This window comes from Musca vetustissima, unplaced genomic scaffold (assembly GCF_032173495.1).
Source record: "Musca vetustissima isolate MV318-11 ecotype Yass unplaced genomic scaffold, APGP_CSIRO_Mvet_v1 utg7689, whole genome shotgun sequence".
NCBI classification, from domain to species: domain Eukaryota; kingdom Metazoa; phylum Arthropoda; class Insecta; order Diptera; family Muscidae; genus Musca; species Musca vetustissima.
The window spans coordinates 154,612-172,418 of record NW_026876222.1 but is presented as its reverse complement, the minus strand read 5'-3'; the positions used below and the strand labels follow the sequence as shown (position 1 = coordinate 172,418).

Below are 17,807 nucleotides of genomic sequence, written 5' to 3'. Positions count from 1 at the left end.
TTTAAATAGATTTTTTCAGGGACTTTTAGAGCTACAGGCGTGGATTATTTAAATATTTTTTTCTTCTACCAATAGAGCTTCAGGCGTGGATTTTTTAAATAATTTTTTTCCACAACAAATAGAGCCTCAGGCGTGCATTTTTTAAATAGATTTTTTCAGGGGCCAATGGAGGCTCATGTGTGTATTTTTTAAATAGATTTTTTCACGGGGCCTATGGAGACCCAAGTGTGTATTTTTTTAAAATAATTTTTCAGGGGCCAATGGAGGCCCAAGTGTGTATTTTTAAATAATTGTTTTCCACTACCAATAGAGCCTCCTTCTTTTTTTTAAATGGGTATTTTGAGGGACCAATGGAGGTCCGAGTGTATATTTTTTAAATAATTATTTTGGTCAGGGACCAGTAGTGGATTTTTGAAATAAATTTGTTCAGGGTTAATAGAGCCCCAAGCATGGATGATTAAATAGATCAGGGGTCAATATAGGCACAGGTTTTGATTTTTTTTATTTTCGCACCCTAATATACATTTAAATATTCAATACTATATATGTTCGCTATAATGTAAAATTAAAATCCCCGAGCAAATGTAAAATGTTTTGTTTTCTTTCATCTCTCTCATTTCACTTCTTCTCCTTCTTCATCTATTTAATGCTGCTCAATTAAAAAAATGGGCAGCCGGTCGAAGCAAATACGGTGATTGCAAGCAGCAGCATTTCTAAAAATAAATTTCCCATTTTTATAGTTGTAACGAATAATTCTTCAAACAAAATTTTTTGAAAGAAAGACACGCGCCGTGGCAAAACATGGCCACGTTCGGGACCATGCGTTTTTGATATATATTCCCATAATGTATATTTTGTTGTTTTTGTTTATTTTTAAATTTTGCTACGAAATTGATTTGAATGCGTGAAAAAAAAACAACACCAACAACAATTAACCCAAATTAAAACAAAGTGATGCTTCCAAAAAAAAAAAAAAAAAAAAAAAAACGTGCAAAAATACAATGGTTATTGAAAAAAAATGTTATTGTAAATATTTCTATTTATTTATACAATAAATAGAATCAACGAAAAAAGAAACAAAATTCAAATAAAACAATTTTTGATTGTTGTGGTCTGGTCTGGCAGGCTGAGGCCAGAAAGAAAGAATTTCTATAAAAAATATAAATAAATAATTTAAACACCTTGAAATAAATACAATTGCTGAAGAACAAAAAAAAATTGAAAATAAATAAATACGTTCAATTGTTAATCAGTGATTCCAAATCAAATCATCAATATTATAATTCATTTAACTTTTCAACGCCCACTTCAAATGTGATTTGTGAAAAAGGGGATTTACTTTTTTTTGTTTTTGAAACTGAAATCCTGTAACCAGAAAAATGTCTAAGAAACCACGAGGGAATATCCATAAAATTCGACAATTTGAATTGGAAAAGGTAAGTTTGTCCAAAATATTCAATAATAAAATAAATGGGAACAAACAGACACACTAATATTTAAGGTATTCTGTAGACTATCTATAGAGCCTTCTTAGGGAGGCAAAGAACCAATACAGACAAAGGTATGGATGTTTTAAATAAATTTTTCAGGGGGTTATGAGTCTTAGGGGTGGATTTGTAAATAGATTTTTTTCAGGGATCTTGCATTTTTTTAATATATATATTTTTTTGTGAAGGCGTATGTTTCAAAAATATATATTAAAAGACAGTCTGGCTGAATCCCAGTTTGTTGTTTTTATAAAAAAAAAAAACAACTATTTATTAGTGGGGAATGTATGGCATTGTTTGCCTGACTATTTTTCAAAAACAAAATACAAATGGTATCCCAAATAAACCGCAAACACTACTGAAATATATTAAAGGACAATAGAGCCTAAATCGAGGATTTTCAAATAGATTTTTTTTTCAGCGACCAATAGAGCCACAAAATTTCAAGGTGTGGAGTATTTTAATTTAATTCTTCTAGGACTCTCTAAAAGGTTTTGGACCAAGAGAGTCACTGACGTGAATTTTTAATGTTTTCAAGGATTTCCTAAAAGGAGCCATAGATACACCTTTTGAAAGACTTTTCTTAAGAGTAATAAAAGAGACTAAAAGGCATTTCTCATTTTTAAGAATGTTTTTTGAGGCTCTTTATTAGTTCAGTGATGTTTTTAGTTCAGTGATGTTTTTTGGAAACTTTTCGGGGAGGAAGCCTTGAGGCAGCAACGTACACAGGATTTCATTCGGGGGGCCCAGTAGTACAAAATGAAAAAATTCGCTGTTGCAAACATAAATTTACTGTGAAAAAATTCATTTCCGGGGGGGGGGGGGGGTGGTGCCCGGGCCCCCCGGGCTGCCCCCCTGCGTACGTCCCTGCCTTGAGGATGTTGTGTGGCCGGTTAATCTCCTTAACACTAGATTGCCGAAGGCGGTCATTTTTACCGTTTTTCAATTTCAAGTACGTTAAGGGCCAATAGAGCCCTTAACGTAGCTTATTTTAAAATAGATTTTTGCTGACCATTAGAGCATCAGGCGTGGATTTTTTAAATAGATTTTTTAGGGACCAATATAGTCTGGGACATTGTTTTTGTACATATATTAATGCAGGAGTCAATAAAGTTTTGGGCGTAGATTTTTTAAATAAAATTCTTCAGGGACCAATATAGTCTTGGACATTGATTTTGTACATATATAAATGCAGGAGTCAATAGAGTCTTGGGCGTAGATTTTTTAAATAAAATTCTTCAGAGACCAATAAAGCCAAAGGCATGCATTTTTAAATAGTTTTTCTTGGGATCAATAGAGCCGCAGGCGTTAGTTTTTCAAGATATTTGTCAGGGACCTTGAGCCTTATGGTTAAATTTTTTAATACAGTTCATTTTTTCCATGACCAATAGAGCTGTAGGACCCTTAATATGAATCCTATAATTTTCCATTGTTACCATGACACCCTTATACACCATCAATCTGTATTCGTGTAATTTAAATTTCTGTTGAGGTGCGAATGGATGTGATTGACACGAATGAACATCTAAGAAACTAATTATAAACAATTAATTATAAATTAGTTTGTCCTTGAATATCGAATAGGCATGAGATGTATAAAAGGTCATATTTGATTGAATTGAAAATATATTTGATGAAGCAGCGTTATTTTCCAGAAAGAATCTATAAAAATTACACCGAATTTAAGAGTTTTGATTAAAAATTCTGCAGCACTTCAACCCCAACTTTTAGCATCTCAAAATACTTAGCCCAAGGTCTCTTCAATTCATATATTATAAGACTTGAGGCACGTTTCGATACAGTACCTTCAAAATTTTGAAGGTTTCTGTTTTCCAATTGAAGGAGCTGTAATTTGGTATTCCGGATTCTTGGTTGGTGAATTTTGGCCGAATTTTCTAACCGAATGGGCAATAATTTGTCATTCAAGCTTATTGGAGGCTGACATAAATCTATGTAGATAATTATCATTATAGTAGTCCTTAGGTGAGCTTGGGAGCGTTTTTATACCCTTCACCACACTGTGGTACAGGGTATTATGTCTTTGTGCATATGTTTGTAACAGGCAAAAGGAAACGAGATAGACACATGGTTCCTTTTGAGAATATGCATAGAATCACTTTCTGAGTCGATTTATGCATGTCCGTCCGTCCGTCCGTCTGTCCATGTTAAATTGTAAACAAAGTACAGGTCGCATTTATGATCCGAATTGGATGAAATTTGGCATAGGTCAATTATTCGGCCCAAGGACGAACCCTATTGAAATTGGGAAAAATCGGTTCAGATTTAGATATAGCTCCCATATATATATATTTAACCGATTTAATGTAAACGGTCCCTATATATCTTTCGATTTGCACGAAATTTGGTACAGCCCAATCATTTAGGTCTAGAATGATGTCTGCCGAGTTTCGTGAAAATCGGTCCAGATTTAGATATAGCTCCCATATATAGTTTCGTCCGATTTCATGTAAATGGTGCCCCAAAGTCCCTATATATCTTTTGATTTGCACGGAATTTGGTATAACGTGCTGAATTAAGCCTAGAGTGCTGTATGCCAAGTTTGGAGAAAGTCGGTCCAGATTTAGATATAGCTCCCATATATAGTTTCGTCCGATTTCATGTAAATGGTGCCCCAAAGTCCCTATATATCTTTCGATTTGCACGAAATTTGGTACAGCCTAATCATTTAGGTCTAGAATGATGTCTGCCAAGTTTCGTGAAAATCGGTCCAGATTTAGATATAGCTCCCATATATAGTTTCGTCCGATTTTATGTAAATGGTGCACCAAAGTCCCTATATATCTTTCGATTTGCACGAAACTTGGCATAACGTATTGAATTGAGCCTAGAGTGATGTCTGCCAAGTTTCGTGAAAATCGGTCAAGATTTAGATATAGCTCCCATATATATTTTCGTCCGATTTTATGTAAATGGTGCACCAAAGTCCCTAAATATCTTTCGATTTGCACGAAATTTGGCATGACGTACTGAATTGAGCCTAGAGTGATGTCTACCAAGTTTCGTCAAAATCCGTTCAGATTTAGATATAGCTCCCATATATAGTTTCGTCCGATATTATGTAAATGGTGCACCAAAGTCCCTATATATATTTCGATTTGCACGAAATTTGGCATAACATACTGAATTGAGCCTAGAGTGATGTCTACCAAGTTTCGTGAAAATCCGTTCAGATTTAGATATAGCTCCCATATATAGTTTCGTCCGATTTTATGTAAATGATGCACTAAAGTCCCTATATATCTTTCGATTTGCACCAAATTTGGCATAACGTACTTAATTGAGCCTAGAGTGCTTTATGCCAAGTTTCGTAAAAATCGGTCCAGATTAATATATAGCTTCCATATATAGTTTCTTCCGATTTTATGTTAAAGATTCACCAAAGTTCCTATAAATCTTTCGATTTGGACGAAATTTGGTATAGCATACAGGATTGAGCCTGGAATGATGTGTGCTGAGTTTCGTGAAAATCGGTTCAGATTAAGATATATATATTTCCGTCAGATTTAATGTAAATAATGTACCAAAGTTCTAATATTGCATAGATCGATTGATTTTAAGTAATTGACGAACCAAGGAACCAATATATGGTTGATAGGAACAAAACGTACTGAAATTAGTATAACCCAACCTGTGACAAGTTTTGTTGAAATCGGTTCATATTTGGATATAAATTCCACATATATTTTCGTCCGATTTTAAGTAAACGGTGCAAATGGTGTTTGTCAAATTGACATGAAATTTTGCACAACGCACAAAATTGAGCATAGAATAACGTAGTTGGGTTTTCTAGAAGTACAGACATAGCCCAACGGCCCAACATTTGTCCCATTGTAAGAAACAAATGACATGCAAATAGATTGATATATTTTGATTCACATAAATATCACATATTTTAGTTCATCCAATTTCATGTTAATTGTTCTGGTGAAGATAGTGGTGAAGGGTATCATATAGTCGGCCCCGTCCGACTTTACTACTTTCCTTACTGGTTATTTATTAAAAAATTTTCAAACGAACTTTTCTTATCAACCAATTTGCAAAAACAAAATGTAACATCAACATTATGACACATTCTATATGAATTCCGGACAATGAACACGCGTGCCTCCACTTATAACCATATTGAATATATCCATATCTAGATATCAACAATAACAACAACAAATTAATATATTTAAATATGTATTTTTTTAGAATTATAAATTTGTTTATAATAAACCACCTGTTTTATCAGATTCTCTTTCTCTCTCTCCCATTGCTCTTTTGTAAATATCGGCATGAATTGAAATATCGAACGCATGCACCCTGCATACAGCGGTGCCAATGAAATGAAACAAATTCGATTCATTTCAATTTTGCCGAATTATAATGAAATCATTATGATTTTGTATAAATTATTATTTCTTGCTAATTTTCAATTATAAAAATGTTTTATTTTAGGAAATTCGTGATATCTATGAATTTGGCCATTTTTTCCACCATCACTCAGTTTTTGAGGAAAATGCAGGCATAACAAGAAAAATTGAATCTTGTCAATTTTCCATATGTTTGGCATTCCCGTTTGGGCTTTTATTTGATGTGGTGCTTGAGAGGTGGGGAAATTTGGCATTTTGCCAAAATTGCGTATAAACTAAACATATATGTATATATAAAATATTGGAGGTAAATCATATAAAATAGGTAAATTAAACACACACGCTACAGAAACCGCATTTGAAGTAGATTTTCAAGTGGGGTTAATGCTTCGGGAACATTGTAATTAAATACCTTACCTACAACTACCTTTTACCAACAACTACTGAAAAATTAGGAGGATATTTTAATTGGGGTACATATGACCGAGGGAAATGGACCGATATTGCAAATTTTCGGGGAATAAGTATTTTACCCAACAAGAATCCGGAATGCCAAATTGCAGTCACTTAGGTTGGGTCATTAATGTGGAGGCTTTGTCAAAATATGGACCTACATTGAAAATTTATTAGCCAATATTTGGGGTTAATATTATATGAGGGCTACGCCTAATTAATGACCGATATACGTCGATTTCGAACCCAATATTTTAGTTTTGTATTTCAATTATTTCCTTCGGGAGGTATCATTATATGGAGGAGATGCCTAAATGCCTGCCGATATATTTCATTATCGTCAGGTTCGAGTTCTTTTTATCACGATATCTTTAGAAGGCGGAATAATAGATGACTAAGTTGTCTTAGAATTCCACTGACTATTCCGAGGAACAAACAACACAACACACGGAACAAATCAGCTAACTATTTTAATATAAAAAGGTTATATGGGGACTACCCCTGAACGGAGATGAATATTAATAATTACAGCGAATTCGGTTAAAAAACGCGCTCAAGAACACCAAAATGCTATAAATGGGGGTACCCTTACATGGGGGCTACCCAAAAAAATTGACCGATATTTACAACATTTTTTGGAGAGATTTGCTAACCAATAAGAACTCAAAGTACTAAATTACAGCCAATTCGGTGAAAAAATCCGGTCAAATTCCCCCAAAAACGGAAAATTTGGAGGTACCGTTATATTGGTAAAAGTGGACCTATATTTATAATTTTTAGTGGAGAAATTTGGTATCCAATAAGAACCCATTGTACCAAATTTCGAATTCGGTTGAAAAACGACCTCAAGAACCCCAAATACCGACAATTTAGGGGTACCCCTATATGGGAGCTATGCCTAAACGTGGACCGATATAGACCATCTTCGAACTTAACCTGCCTGCAGGCAAAATACGATTCTATGCAAAATGTTGGCGATCTACCTCAATTCGTTTAGACGCTTGAGTGCCCACAACAGACAGACGGACATGCTTAAATCGTCATAGAATTTTACGCTGATTAAGAATATATACTTTATAGGATCGCAAATGATTATTTCGATGAGTTACAAACGGAAAACAAAACTAATATGCCGTCGATACTATGGTGGAGGGTATACAAATTTCACCGGTGATGTTTTTCTCTCAACGAGGAAGAACATCGAATGCCAAATTACAGACACTCAGGGTGAAAAATTAACATTCCGGGACCCATGTATGGTGGCTACTTAAAATATGGAACTATATTGGAATTTTTTCTGCAAACAATGCTTCACGAACCCGATATTTCAAATTACAGCCTTTTTCGAATGGAAAATTTGGGTAAAACCTTCAATATACCCTTAATAGTACGTTTACATTTAATCGGATTTCGTTAACCCAATGGGTTTCAATTGTCAGTTCCTTTGCGTATATGTCAAATAAATCCTCATAAAGTAGGTTAACCCGGTGAAAAAGTTCTAGTGTACATGCCGTTTTACATTCCGAATATGAGGCGAATTGCTTCCTTAACTGCATCCGTGTGAATACGATTCAATCCTGCTTAATAGGCCTGTTGATCTAGAGGCTACTTTTTGTACCTTTGGACCTCTCTCTCCAGATCATGAAGATCCTTCCTGACATGCCTGGGTGGTGGGTGCTTATCCATTAGGTAGGTGCGCTGACGTTAGCGGACCACACTGGCGCCGCATAGTTTACCACAGACCGGCCTATGTCGTTAACAAGGTTTCCTTATAAGCTCTCCAAGTGCTGCCGGCTAGTGTCTTGAGGACCTTATTTAAGCTCCTGACCTTATCGCAAATAGCTGTGGCATACGCGGACCACTTATAAAAACTATCGAATGTGACCCCTCGACCTGCATATTCAAAAATAGCCACATCTCCGCTGTCCATGTGGTAAACAGTGTGATAACTTGTCTTACTGGCGGATATTTCTATATCCTCAACCGGAAAAACTCTGCAATGTCCACAAAATTTCAATTGTAATACCATTTGTTCTAATTCACGCAGTTTCGAAACATTCTTCAGTAGACTTTTTACCAATGTTTTTTAACTTTCAATTTTATTAAAATTAATATTTTTATTTATTTTTAAATTCCCATTACTTTTTTCTTTACAGATACATTTGGTCGATGAATTTGATATATTGCAAATTGTCGGCGAAGGATGGTTTGGCAAAATTCTCTTGGTCGAACATCGGGCATCCCACACAGAAATGGTATTGAAGGCCGTACCGAAACCCTATGTCTCACTAAATGATTTCTATCGGGAATTTCATTATGGTCTACATTTGGGTATACATCGAAATATTGTGACCACCTATGATGTGGCCTTTGAGACGGCGGGTTTTTATGTATTCACACAGGAGTATGCTCCGTTGGGTAAGGTTATAACATTTTTTTTGAAATATTTTTCATTATTTCCAATAAAAAAATATATATGTATTTTTTTCAAATAGGTGATCTAACCTCAAATGTCACCGACACCGGAGTTGGTGAGGTCTACAGTAAACGTGTGGCAAAACAAATTGGTTCCGCCTTAGATTATATGCATTCAAAGTAGGTGGATTTTAATATTTTAATTTTTTGTTATTAATTTCATATTTTTACTCTTCCGAATTTCAGAGACATTGTACATCGTGATGTAAAATTAGATAATGTTCTGATATATCGTTCCGATTTTACCCGTGTAAAACTGTGTGATTTTGGTGAATCATTTCAAACAGGCACCCTTGTCGAAAGACGCAACGAATGGCTGCCATACAGTCCACCCGAAGTATTAGAAATTAAACCCGAGGGAACATATAAGTGAGTATTCGGGAATATTTTCTAAATTGTATTGCTTTCGAAAGGGAAACTTAGTAAAGCTATACAAATTCGATATAGACATCCTGGTAAGATATTCTGTATATAAAGTGAATTTTCTTCTTTAGATAGGAACGAACTTGCTCAGGTCTTCAATTTATGTAGATTGGAAAGCTTAGACTTTTTACAGACTAACTAACGATCTTCGCCAAATTCTACAGACCTGGAAACCGATCCGAACAACTTTTATCAACCTTCCACAGAACTTCAATAGCTTGAATACATTCATCTGGACTTTTTAAATAAATGCACATACTGAGGACGAATCATACACTACTATATTAACAGATAGTCGCCAGATTTAATCTACTCCTTGTTGTGGCCTTAAGCCTAAGCAGAACCTAAGGATTCGCCTCTCCCAAATGCGCAGACTCTCCAGTGAAGAGATCCCAAACAGGGAAGGCGTACCCAATTAGTCTCCTTATTACTTGTTTGTAAATAAGAAGCCTAACTTTAAAGGAAAGCCCACCAGTAGCTTTGAGAGCACGCTGGTAATACCAAAATACTCCTTTGACTTTCCTGAGAACGTAGTCAATATGTCAAACAAACTCAAATTTACTATTTAAGATAATTTCCAGATATTTAATCTGGTCGGAGTTTTTTATTGCTTGCCCTCCAATAGCAAGAGTACGTTTATACTGCCTGGGGTTGCGGTATAAATATTTCTTCTTGCCTTTGAAGGTTATTGCCTCACACTTATCGACATTTAGATGAATTTTCCAAGTTTGGGAGGATTCGGAGAGTTACTCCAAATATGCATTTAGTCTGTCATTAGTATTACCTGCATGAGATCCCGCTGCTAGGAGTAATTGTCCTTCGGTCGCATGCGGTAAACCCTTATGAAACCCCGACATTGACTGCCCTTTCTGACGAAAGGTTCTCTTCAATTTTAACCTTAAAGCTTCTGTCAGCATGAAAACTAGACCCAAGCCTCCATATATTGGTCTGTTCCCGTACTGCAAGAATCTACTACTTTTTACTACGATAACGAATTTTCCTTTATGATATCGAAGAAAATAGTAAAATCTAGTAGATTCTTGTAGTACGGGAACATACCAATATTTTAAAGTCGAAGCCTAGCCTTCTCATTTTATGCTTTGACAAAATCCGAACAAACAGCGATAGTTATCTGTCTGTTATTTAGAGCTATCACTTCGGCAAGGAAATAGGTATTCGTATCGTACCGTGAAGTGAATGAGAATTACATTCTTATTCGCGCAAAAATGGTTGTTTGCTTCCGATCTTCAGAAACTAAAACGTAAAACAGATCTAAATAACACCTCTTCTTCTCCATTTTCAGAGCTGATCCCAGTCATGATGTTTGGCAATTTGGCATTGTGATATTCGTTTGTCTTACGGGTTGTCTGCCGTGGCAAAAGGCCGCTTCGGATGATCCCCGATATATGCGCTATTTGATATGGCAAAACAGTATGATGTTGGCCATGCGGAGGACACCAAAACTTTTCAAATTATTAACATCACGAGCGCAGCGTATGTTTAAGAGATTTCTAGAGCCTAGGGCAGATCGGAGGCCGAAAACCCTTACGGATTTAACAAAATTCTTAGATGATCGTTGGTTGGCCAAAACGGCTGAGAAAGAAATGGCGGAATATGAAACGGATGAATTGTGTCCCTCAATGTATTCCTTTCACAGCAGTCCGGATGAGAAGAATCGTTTGCTTTTCAATTTGGCCGATTGTGGTATCGAGACAAATGTCGATAGGCATATAAAGAAGATAAGGATTAAGGAGTGGATAGAATCATCGGTTATCACTGAAGAGGATGAGGTAAGTATTTGGATTATCAAGGAAGAAACATAAAAGTTAAATGTTTTTTGTTTTTTTAGGAGGAACTGGAAGAAACCAATTCAGCATCATCGCCCTCCTCATCGGTTTCCCGAGAACCGGTACGTGGTCACATTTCCTCGCTGCGTTCTTCCTCCACCGAACAGCCAAAGGAAATTAAGACAACCCTTAAGGATGCCAATCAAAAACATTTTGATCCTCGTACCGGCGCCGTCCAGGTGGGACCCAGTGAAATGGGTACTGCTCAATTTAATCAACAGCAAAAATCTGATAGTCCCTCTTCGATGGCTAGCAACCTTTCGACCATGATGAATAATGACAGTTTGGCCGGTAGTTTGGTAACTCTCGGCTCCAGAGCCGATTTAATTTCCAGCAGTATGGAAATTTACAATTCCACCAATACCGATTTAAATCGATTGGTAGATCTGAGTCAAAGCTATGATCAGTTAAGTGACGCCAATGAAAATTATACCACAAATTTTGCACCAACATCGCCGAATAAGAATTCGATTGGTGTTGGAACCTCCAAACCAATGGGTGGTAATAAAAGTATTTTACAACGTTCCAAATCGGATTCGCTGAAGAATGCTCTATTTGCCAGTACTCCGGCATTGGACAGCAGCAGCAACAAGAACAGCAATAAACAATGGCAAGCGGTTCAGCCGTTGCAGCCACAAAATAATATCAACAACAAATCGGTAACATTTTCCGGTTTGGCCAATTCATTGCAAACTATGGCTCCGCTACTTATGCCCGGTATGGGAGGCGGCAACAATAATGCCAAACAACAACAGCAGCAGCAACAGAACTCAAATCCATTACAACAAAAATCCCAACAAAACCAAAATATATTCTATGACTCTCACGTCAAAGATAGTGCCTATGGGTCAACAGAAATCCATGAATCCCAATGGAATAACTCCACCACCACCAATGGTAAAATTCAACCTTCAATGAATGGCAACAAGTTGCAAAATGGCAACACATATTCCCCACAAATCATCAACAATCCCATATCGACGGTACGGACACAAAATTCCCAGGGTCAAAGGACCTATACCGGAGCCATGACGACAACGGCATTAAACAGCATGAAAGACACCGCATACGATCGCATCAATCCGAACAATTTCAAGAAGAGAAGATGAGAAGTTGCAGTGAAAATTCTATTTTTTATTTTTAATTCATCAATTTCTTTTTGTATTTTTTACTGCAAAACTTATCTGTCTGATAATTATAAAGAAAACATTTTAATAATTTATTTTTAAATTAAATTACTTTTATTGTTAGTTATATAAATAAATAAAATATTATAAAATATACCAAAAAATATAGAGATTTTTATTTAAAAAATATTTATAGGTTGCAGACGCTCGTCGAAGGCCTGATTGATTATAAGTCCCTGACATCATCCCAGTTTTCTTCTTCATTGGAGGCATAACTGAAGCCACATTCACACGGGACGTCGGAATGTTTTCGATCAGGGAGTCCCACGCAATGTCATCCGTGAGAACTTTAAGAAGAGTTTGAGGTTCCTCTTGATCTGAAGGAATTTATTTGTCAGTAATCGAGTGCCTATCCCGTTCAATTAACCGGTTTCAGATGTTAACAGATCTCCGGTAGATCTTTTTGCCGGAGACTTCTTTGGTCATTTGCTTCGGAAGTTACAAATTTCCACTGCCCGCAATGGAGTTCGGACTTCCATACTCACCAAGGTTTGTGTTCCCTCTCATTGTCTTTGATACCTTACCTTGATTTAGACGATTCACTTGAATAGCGGAATTATCCATAGCGTTTTTCCCTTCCTTCAAGGGCGAGTCATTCCAGAGATGGACGTGGAAACTTTCTTGACTGCGCCGGATTCTCAATCACATCGAGATGAAGATTCGTCTGTCTCTCCAGGCTCGCGCTTATGCCATCGAGGGTAATGGATTGTTGGGCGATGTCGTTGGGGCATTATTTTTTACCTGCCCTTCGTAATGTCGACACTGAGAGTACCAAGGCAGCCACACCAACATCAGTCGAAGAATCACATTCGTTTTACCGAGGTCTTCCTGTTTGAGTGAGGATTGAGCAGACCGTGAAACGCTAATGGGCTCGAAAAGTGAGGTGACCTAAGACCTTGGAAGTGGTTATTTAGGTACACGATTCCCATCTCGTCGGTCTTGGGATCGTAGACATTTCCTCCGAGACTGTCCTTCGAACCTCGCAGATTTAAAAGATGCCCTCGCATTTTTGATACTAGAGTTAGTTTTGCTTTCAATTCCTCGTGGCAGACTCTTTTGGCTTTCGGTTGGTTCATCTTTCTTCAGACCAGAAGCTTATTTCCTCCTTTGGGTTTTTAGCGTTCGTTGAAGAAATGGAGGGAATGTCAGCTTTATCTTTAGGATCTTCCATATGTTGTTGTGTGGATTGGCTCGCCTTTTTGATACTGGAGCCATTTTCGCTTACAATTTATTATCGTGTCAGACTCCTTTGACTTCCGGTTGGTTCATCTCTCTTCAGACCAGTAGCTTATTTCCTTCTTTGGGTGTTTAGCGCTAGTCTGCTATTCAGAAGACCTACGCCTTTGAAGAAATGGATGGAATATCAGCCTTATCTTTAGGAGCTTCCATATGTTGTATGGTATTATTTTTCCGCCTCTTTCTGGCCATTTTATGATTTGCGCCCCAAATGAAAGAAACATGCCGTATTTTCTACTCGCTTGTTCCACCTACTCTTGTGTGCCTTTTTCACTCATCCGTCTTTCTAAGAGGGTCATATCGTTATTATCCTCTGACTAGGAATTTGAATTCTAGACCCAAAAAGTTTTGGGAGGTTGATTCGATATTGCTGTTCTTCAGTCTTCTTCTTGGTTTTCTTTGCCAATTCGTCCTACTCAGTTTCCCCTTTTCCTACCAATATTTAAACAGCCAACCTGTAAGAAATGTTATCAGGATATCAGTATGATGACGCAAATGATCTACAAGAATCCTCTATTAATCGAGGAATTTTTACCAAGTTTTTCAGTATGGGAGCATGACAAATATAAATAAAAAACAAAACATATATAATACCCAAGTTTATTATTTTTATTTCATTTTAAATTCAATTCCCTCCAATCTCAAAAATTTCAAACGCAGATGTTATGGAAACATGTTAAAATTTACAATAATAAGTGGTGCCAATAAGAAAAATATTCCAAGCGGTCTTGATATGTGCTGCCAATTAGATTCCTATTTGTTATCGACAACGTTTAATCGATAGAACAAAAAAAACGATCTAGCTATCTCTATTTTATAATATTTTCTTTTCAAATGCATTTTTTTGAAGCGAATTAATATTAAATGGTAGGAAAAGAGCGAAAGAAATCAACCCACACACACACCTACACACATTTGCAACAAAACAAATTGACGAAATGAATTCAACAAAGCAAATCGATAAATGAATTAGTAGCAACTAGTTCCGACCAGTTCATTTCACTGAGTGAGTGACTGAGATTTTGAACCGGCTCGTTGCCGAACGAACTCGCCGCAGTAATACAAGACGACTGACACAGAACACAACACATACAGTCCGATACGAATAAGAGCAAGAACAAGCAAAAAAAGAAATATAAACAACAATATAAAACGCATATAATTAATAATAAATTAAGTAATATAAACAAAATAATAACAAGAAGAAGCACAAATACACAGATTGATTGATTTGTTTTCTCTTTTGTACGGAATTTATTGTGTTTTTTGTCGGTAAATTATAAAATCAAGAATAGAAAGAAAAGAATAAATGCTGCTTTGTCTGCCACTACTGCTCTCTACCGTCACCGCCGCCGCCGCGACCAACTCCATCATTGAGTTTTTTTGCCGATTGGAAAATTGTGTACCAAACAGAACAGAAACAGAATGAATTACAAGGAAAGAATGTGAAAATGTGAAGTGAATTTCAATTAAGCAATGATGATGTTGATAAAGATAATCTTGTTGGTGTTGTGAATATAGAATGGAAAGAAGGAATACTTTTTCCTCATAAAAAAATATAAATATTAATCTCAGTTTGGGTGAAAGATTTATTCGAAACAAAAAAATAATTGAAATTTGAGAGAAATTTTATACCAATCCGATTTTTTTTGTTGGTTGGTTGGTTTGTACCAAGCAGCAGAAGAAAGTTCGTGTGAGAGGAAGAATTCTAAACGTCGTCGTCGTCAGGTGTTGTGTATTCTTGAATGACGGATGAACGTCGTTTGTTTGTGAGTGTGTCTGTGTCTCTCTTTCTGATTGAAGAGGATGTCAAATTACCAGCAAGAAATCCGAGAATTATTTAATGAAGAAGTGCATATTAAAAAAAAAATTAGTGATAAGTGTTGTTGTGCTACTAAATCTCCACTTGTGTTAAAGAACAATTGAAAGAAAATAGGGCGAGAGAGTGAAGAGGGGGAGAAGCATAAGTGTTCTGTGTGTTGGTTGCTTTTAAAGAAGAATCACTATTACTCCTGTTTAAAACTTCTCCTGGTGGTCATCATAATCAACAAGGACGACACAAAGGAGCAATCACCACATCCAGAATTTTTTATACAAACACGCACGCACACACTCAACACCACACTCATTCAGTCACTCACCCATAACAAAAAAAGTTATCGGTTGTGTTCTTTAGTAATCATCCTCCTCGTCGACGTTATCGTCACCGTTCGTCGTCGTCGTTGTCGTCGCCAACAACTCTCACCCAGCACACAACAATTGGTGGCGCAGCAGAAAATATTTGCAGAATAGCTTCCGGTTGGTAGTGTGGAAGCCAACGCACACAAACACACACACACACTCAAGCAGCAGCATTGCCCACCATAATACAAGAGCAACAACGATAATAAACAACAACATAATAGCAGCAAGAACAACAAAAATAGCATCGTTCATAATTATTATTGCTGTTGTTGTTATTTTTTTAGTTGAATTGTTGCTGCAACAACAACAATAACAATACAATGGGTAAGTTGTGAAGTGGATTGGAGCAAAGAATCTTTATTGAATCTTTTCTTGAAAACTAAAAATAAATTTGGAAAAAAAAAATGAAAACAATAAATAAATATCTTTTTAGGAAAATAATAATAGTACAATAAAAATGCAGGCAGGCTGGATGAATAGATGGTTATTTTTTTATTGCTGAAAGAAAAATTCAAAACAGATTGTATTTTCTTTTAGAAAAAAAAAACAAATATTTTTTTAATACGTCTGTCCTGTTTTTAGTGATATTGACATTGATTTTCTTATCATCAACGTAGCGATAACAAATTTTTAAATAGAGGTTTAGAGTGGTGCCTGCTTCTGTAACAAGTAAACACAATTTTAAAAACCATTTGCCGATTTGGACAAAATTCTAATTCTATTTTGTAATTCTATTTTGTAATACAAAATCAAAAATGCTAATATCTCAAAAGATACCCTCCTTCGCAGTGGTGAATGGTGTCAGGAACTTCTCAACACTCAGAGATCCCTGCTTGTGCTTAGACTACCCACAGTTTTCTTTTTCTGGAAAAAGTCTAGTTTAGGGACCCCTCGCGGATAATTTTGAAATTTTTACCTTAGTGGCCCTTATTACAATGGTATAGTTTTTTCTGGCAGAAATCTGAGCCTCCTAAGTTCATTTGGGACCATTTAATGATAAATTTAAAGCGTTTGAAACCCTGATTTAAAAAATATAATATTATTATCAAATAAGTCGATAATTTCCGAGATATGGGTCTTCAAAATTCCGCGGAGCCCGACCATATCCTATGGACAGTTGGCAACTCCTGCTATGTGACCGAATCTCCTTTTATTTAGAATTGTGTTTGAGGTCAGTTGTCCTTCGGCCGTGGATTTACGTTTTTCTCCTATGGACAGGTTACAACTGAATCTCCTTTTAATTTGAATACAGACTTCAGGACTTCAAACGCTTTAAATTGGTAACTATATTGCCTATTGCCGCAAGAAAAAAAGTATACCTTTGTAATCAGGACCCCAAGGATTACATATGGTAAAAAGTTCAAAACAATACGCGAGGGCCCTAAACTAGACTTAAATAGTTCCGAGAGAACTTCCGAATAAATTCGAGGTTCCTCTTAATCAGATGGAATTCCTTGTCGGTAATAGAGTCCCTGTTCCGTTCGATAAACCTGTTACAGAAGTTTACTGCTCTCCGGTAAATCTTTTTGTCAGAGATTTCTGTGGCACTGACGCGTTTGGTTGTTGTTGTAGCAACAGAATACATTATATGGGTTATGGATTTTCTGGTTCCGGTTCCTCTAGCTCCAAATTCAAAAATGTTGCAACTTGAATTGGTTGTGTCCATAGTGAATTCGGCTATAGGTGAGTCGGCTTAGCTGGGCAGTTGAAGAGGTGCAACGTGTCGCGTGGTCCAAGTCCACATGCAGGACCTGTATTAGGTATCGAGCCCAATATGAATTGAGGCTGTTGTACCATCCTGATCTTACTTGAGCTAAGACTACTCGTGTTTGTTGGGACAGGTGTTTCTCTTCTTCTGCGACGGATGGGGTGGTCTGTGATTATGGTATTCACTCGATATTGTTCTACGATCAATCCCATGACGGCTGATTCTAAATACCGGATTGACTCGGAGATGGACTCCGACCAGAGGCTACCACCTCAACAAATACATGTTCGTGTTCGACGCGTTTTGTTGTTGTTGTTGTAGCAGCCCTATTGCTTTTACACAACGGGCTGAGGTGACAGACGTTGGCCGAGTAAGACTCGGGTCGTTTCGGATCGTAGACCCCTCTGTCGTGTAGTTTCTTGTGCTGATGA

The 17,807-nt window shown here is 36.6% G+C and overlaps 1 protein-coding gene across 1 annotated transcript; it reads left to right on the top strand.

Moving 5' to 3' along the window:
* Positions 1 to 1,376: 1,376 nt before the first annotated feature.
* LOC133338787 (serine/threonine-protein kinase par-1-like) lies at positions 1,377 to 12,170 on the top strand. Its single transcript, XM_061546893.1, has 6 exons — positions 1,377 to 1,436; positions 8,473 to 8,734; positions 8,812 to 8,911; positions 8,978 to 9,160; positions 10,518 to 11,004; positions 11,064 to 12,170. The coding sequence occupies exons 1-6, from the start codon at positions 1,380 to 1,382 to the stop codon at positions 12,168 to 12,170; spliced, it is 2,196 nt and encodes a 731-aa protein (XP_061402877.1). The 5' UTR covers positions 1,377 to 1,379.
* Positions 12,171 to 17,807: the final 5,637 nt, after the last annotated feature.

Coding starts and splice junctions, on each gene's coding strand:
- LOC133338787 (XM_061546893.1), top strand. CDS start 1,380: ATGTCTAAGAAACCACGAGGGAATATCCATAAAATTCGACAATTTGAA. Junction 1,437..8,472: donor GACAATTTGAATTGGAAAAG/GTAAGTTTGTCC, acceptor TTTTCTTTACAG/ATACATTTGGTCGATGAATT. Junction 8,912..8,977: donor TTAGATTATATGCATTCAAA/GTAGGTGGATTT, acceptor TCCGAATTTCAG/AGACATTGTACATCGTGATG.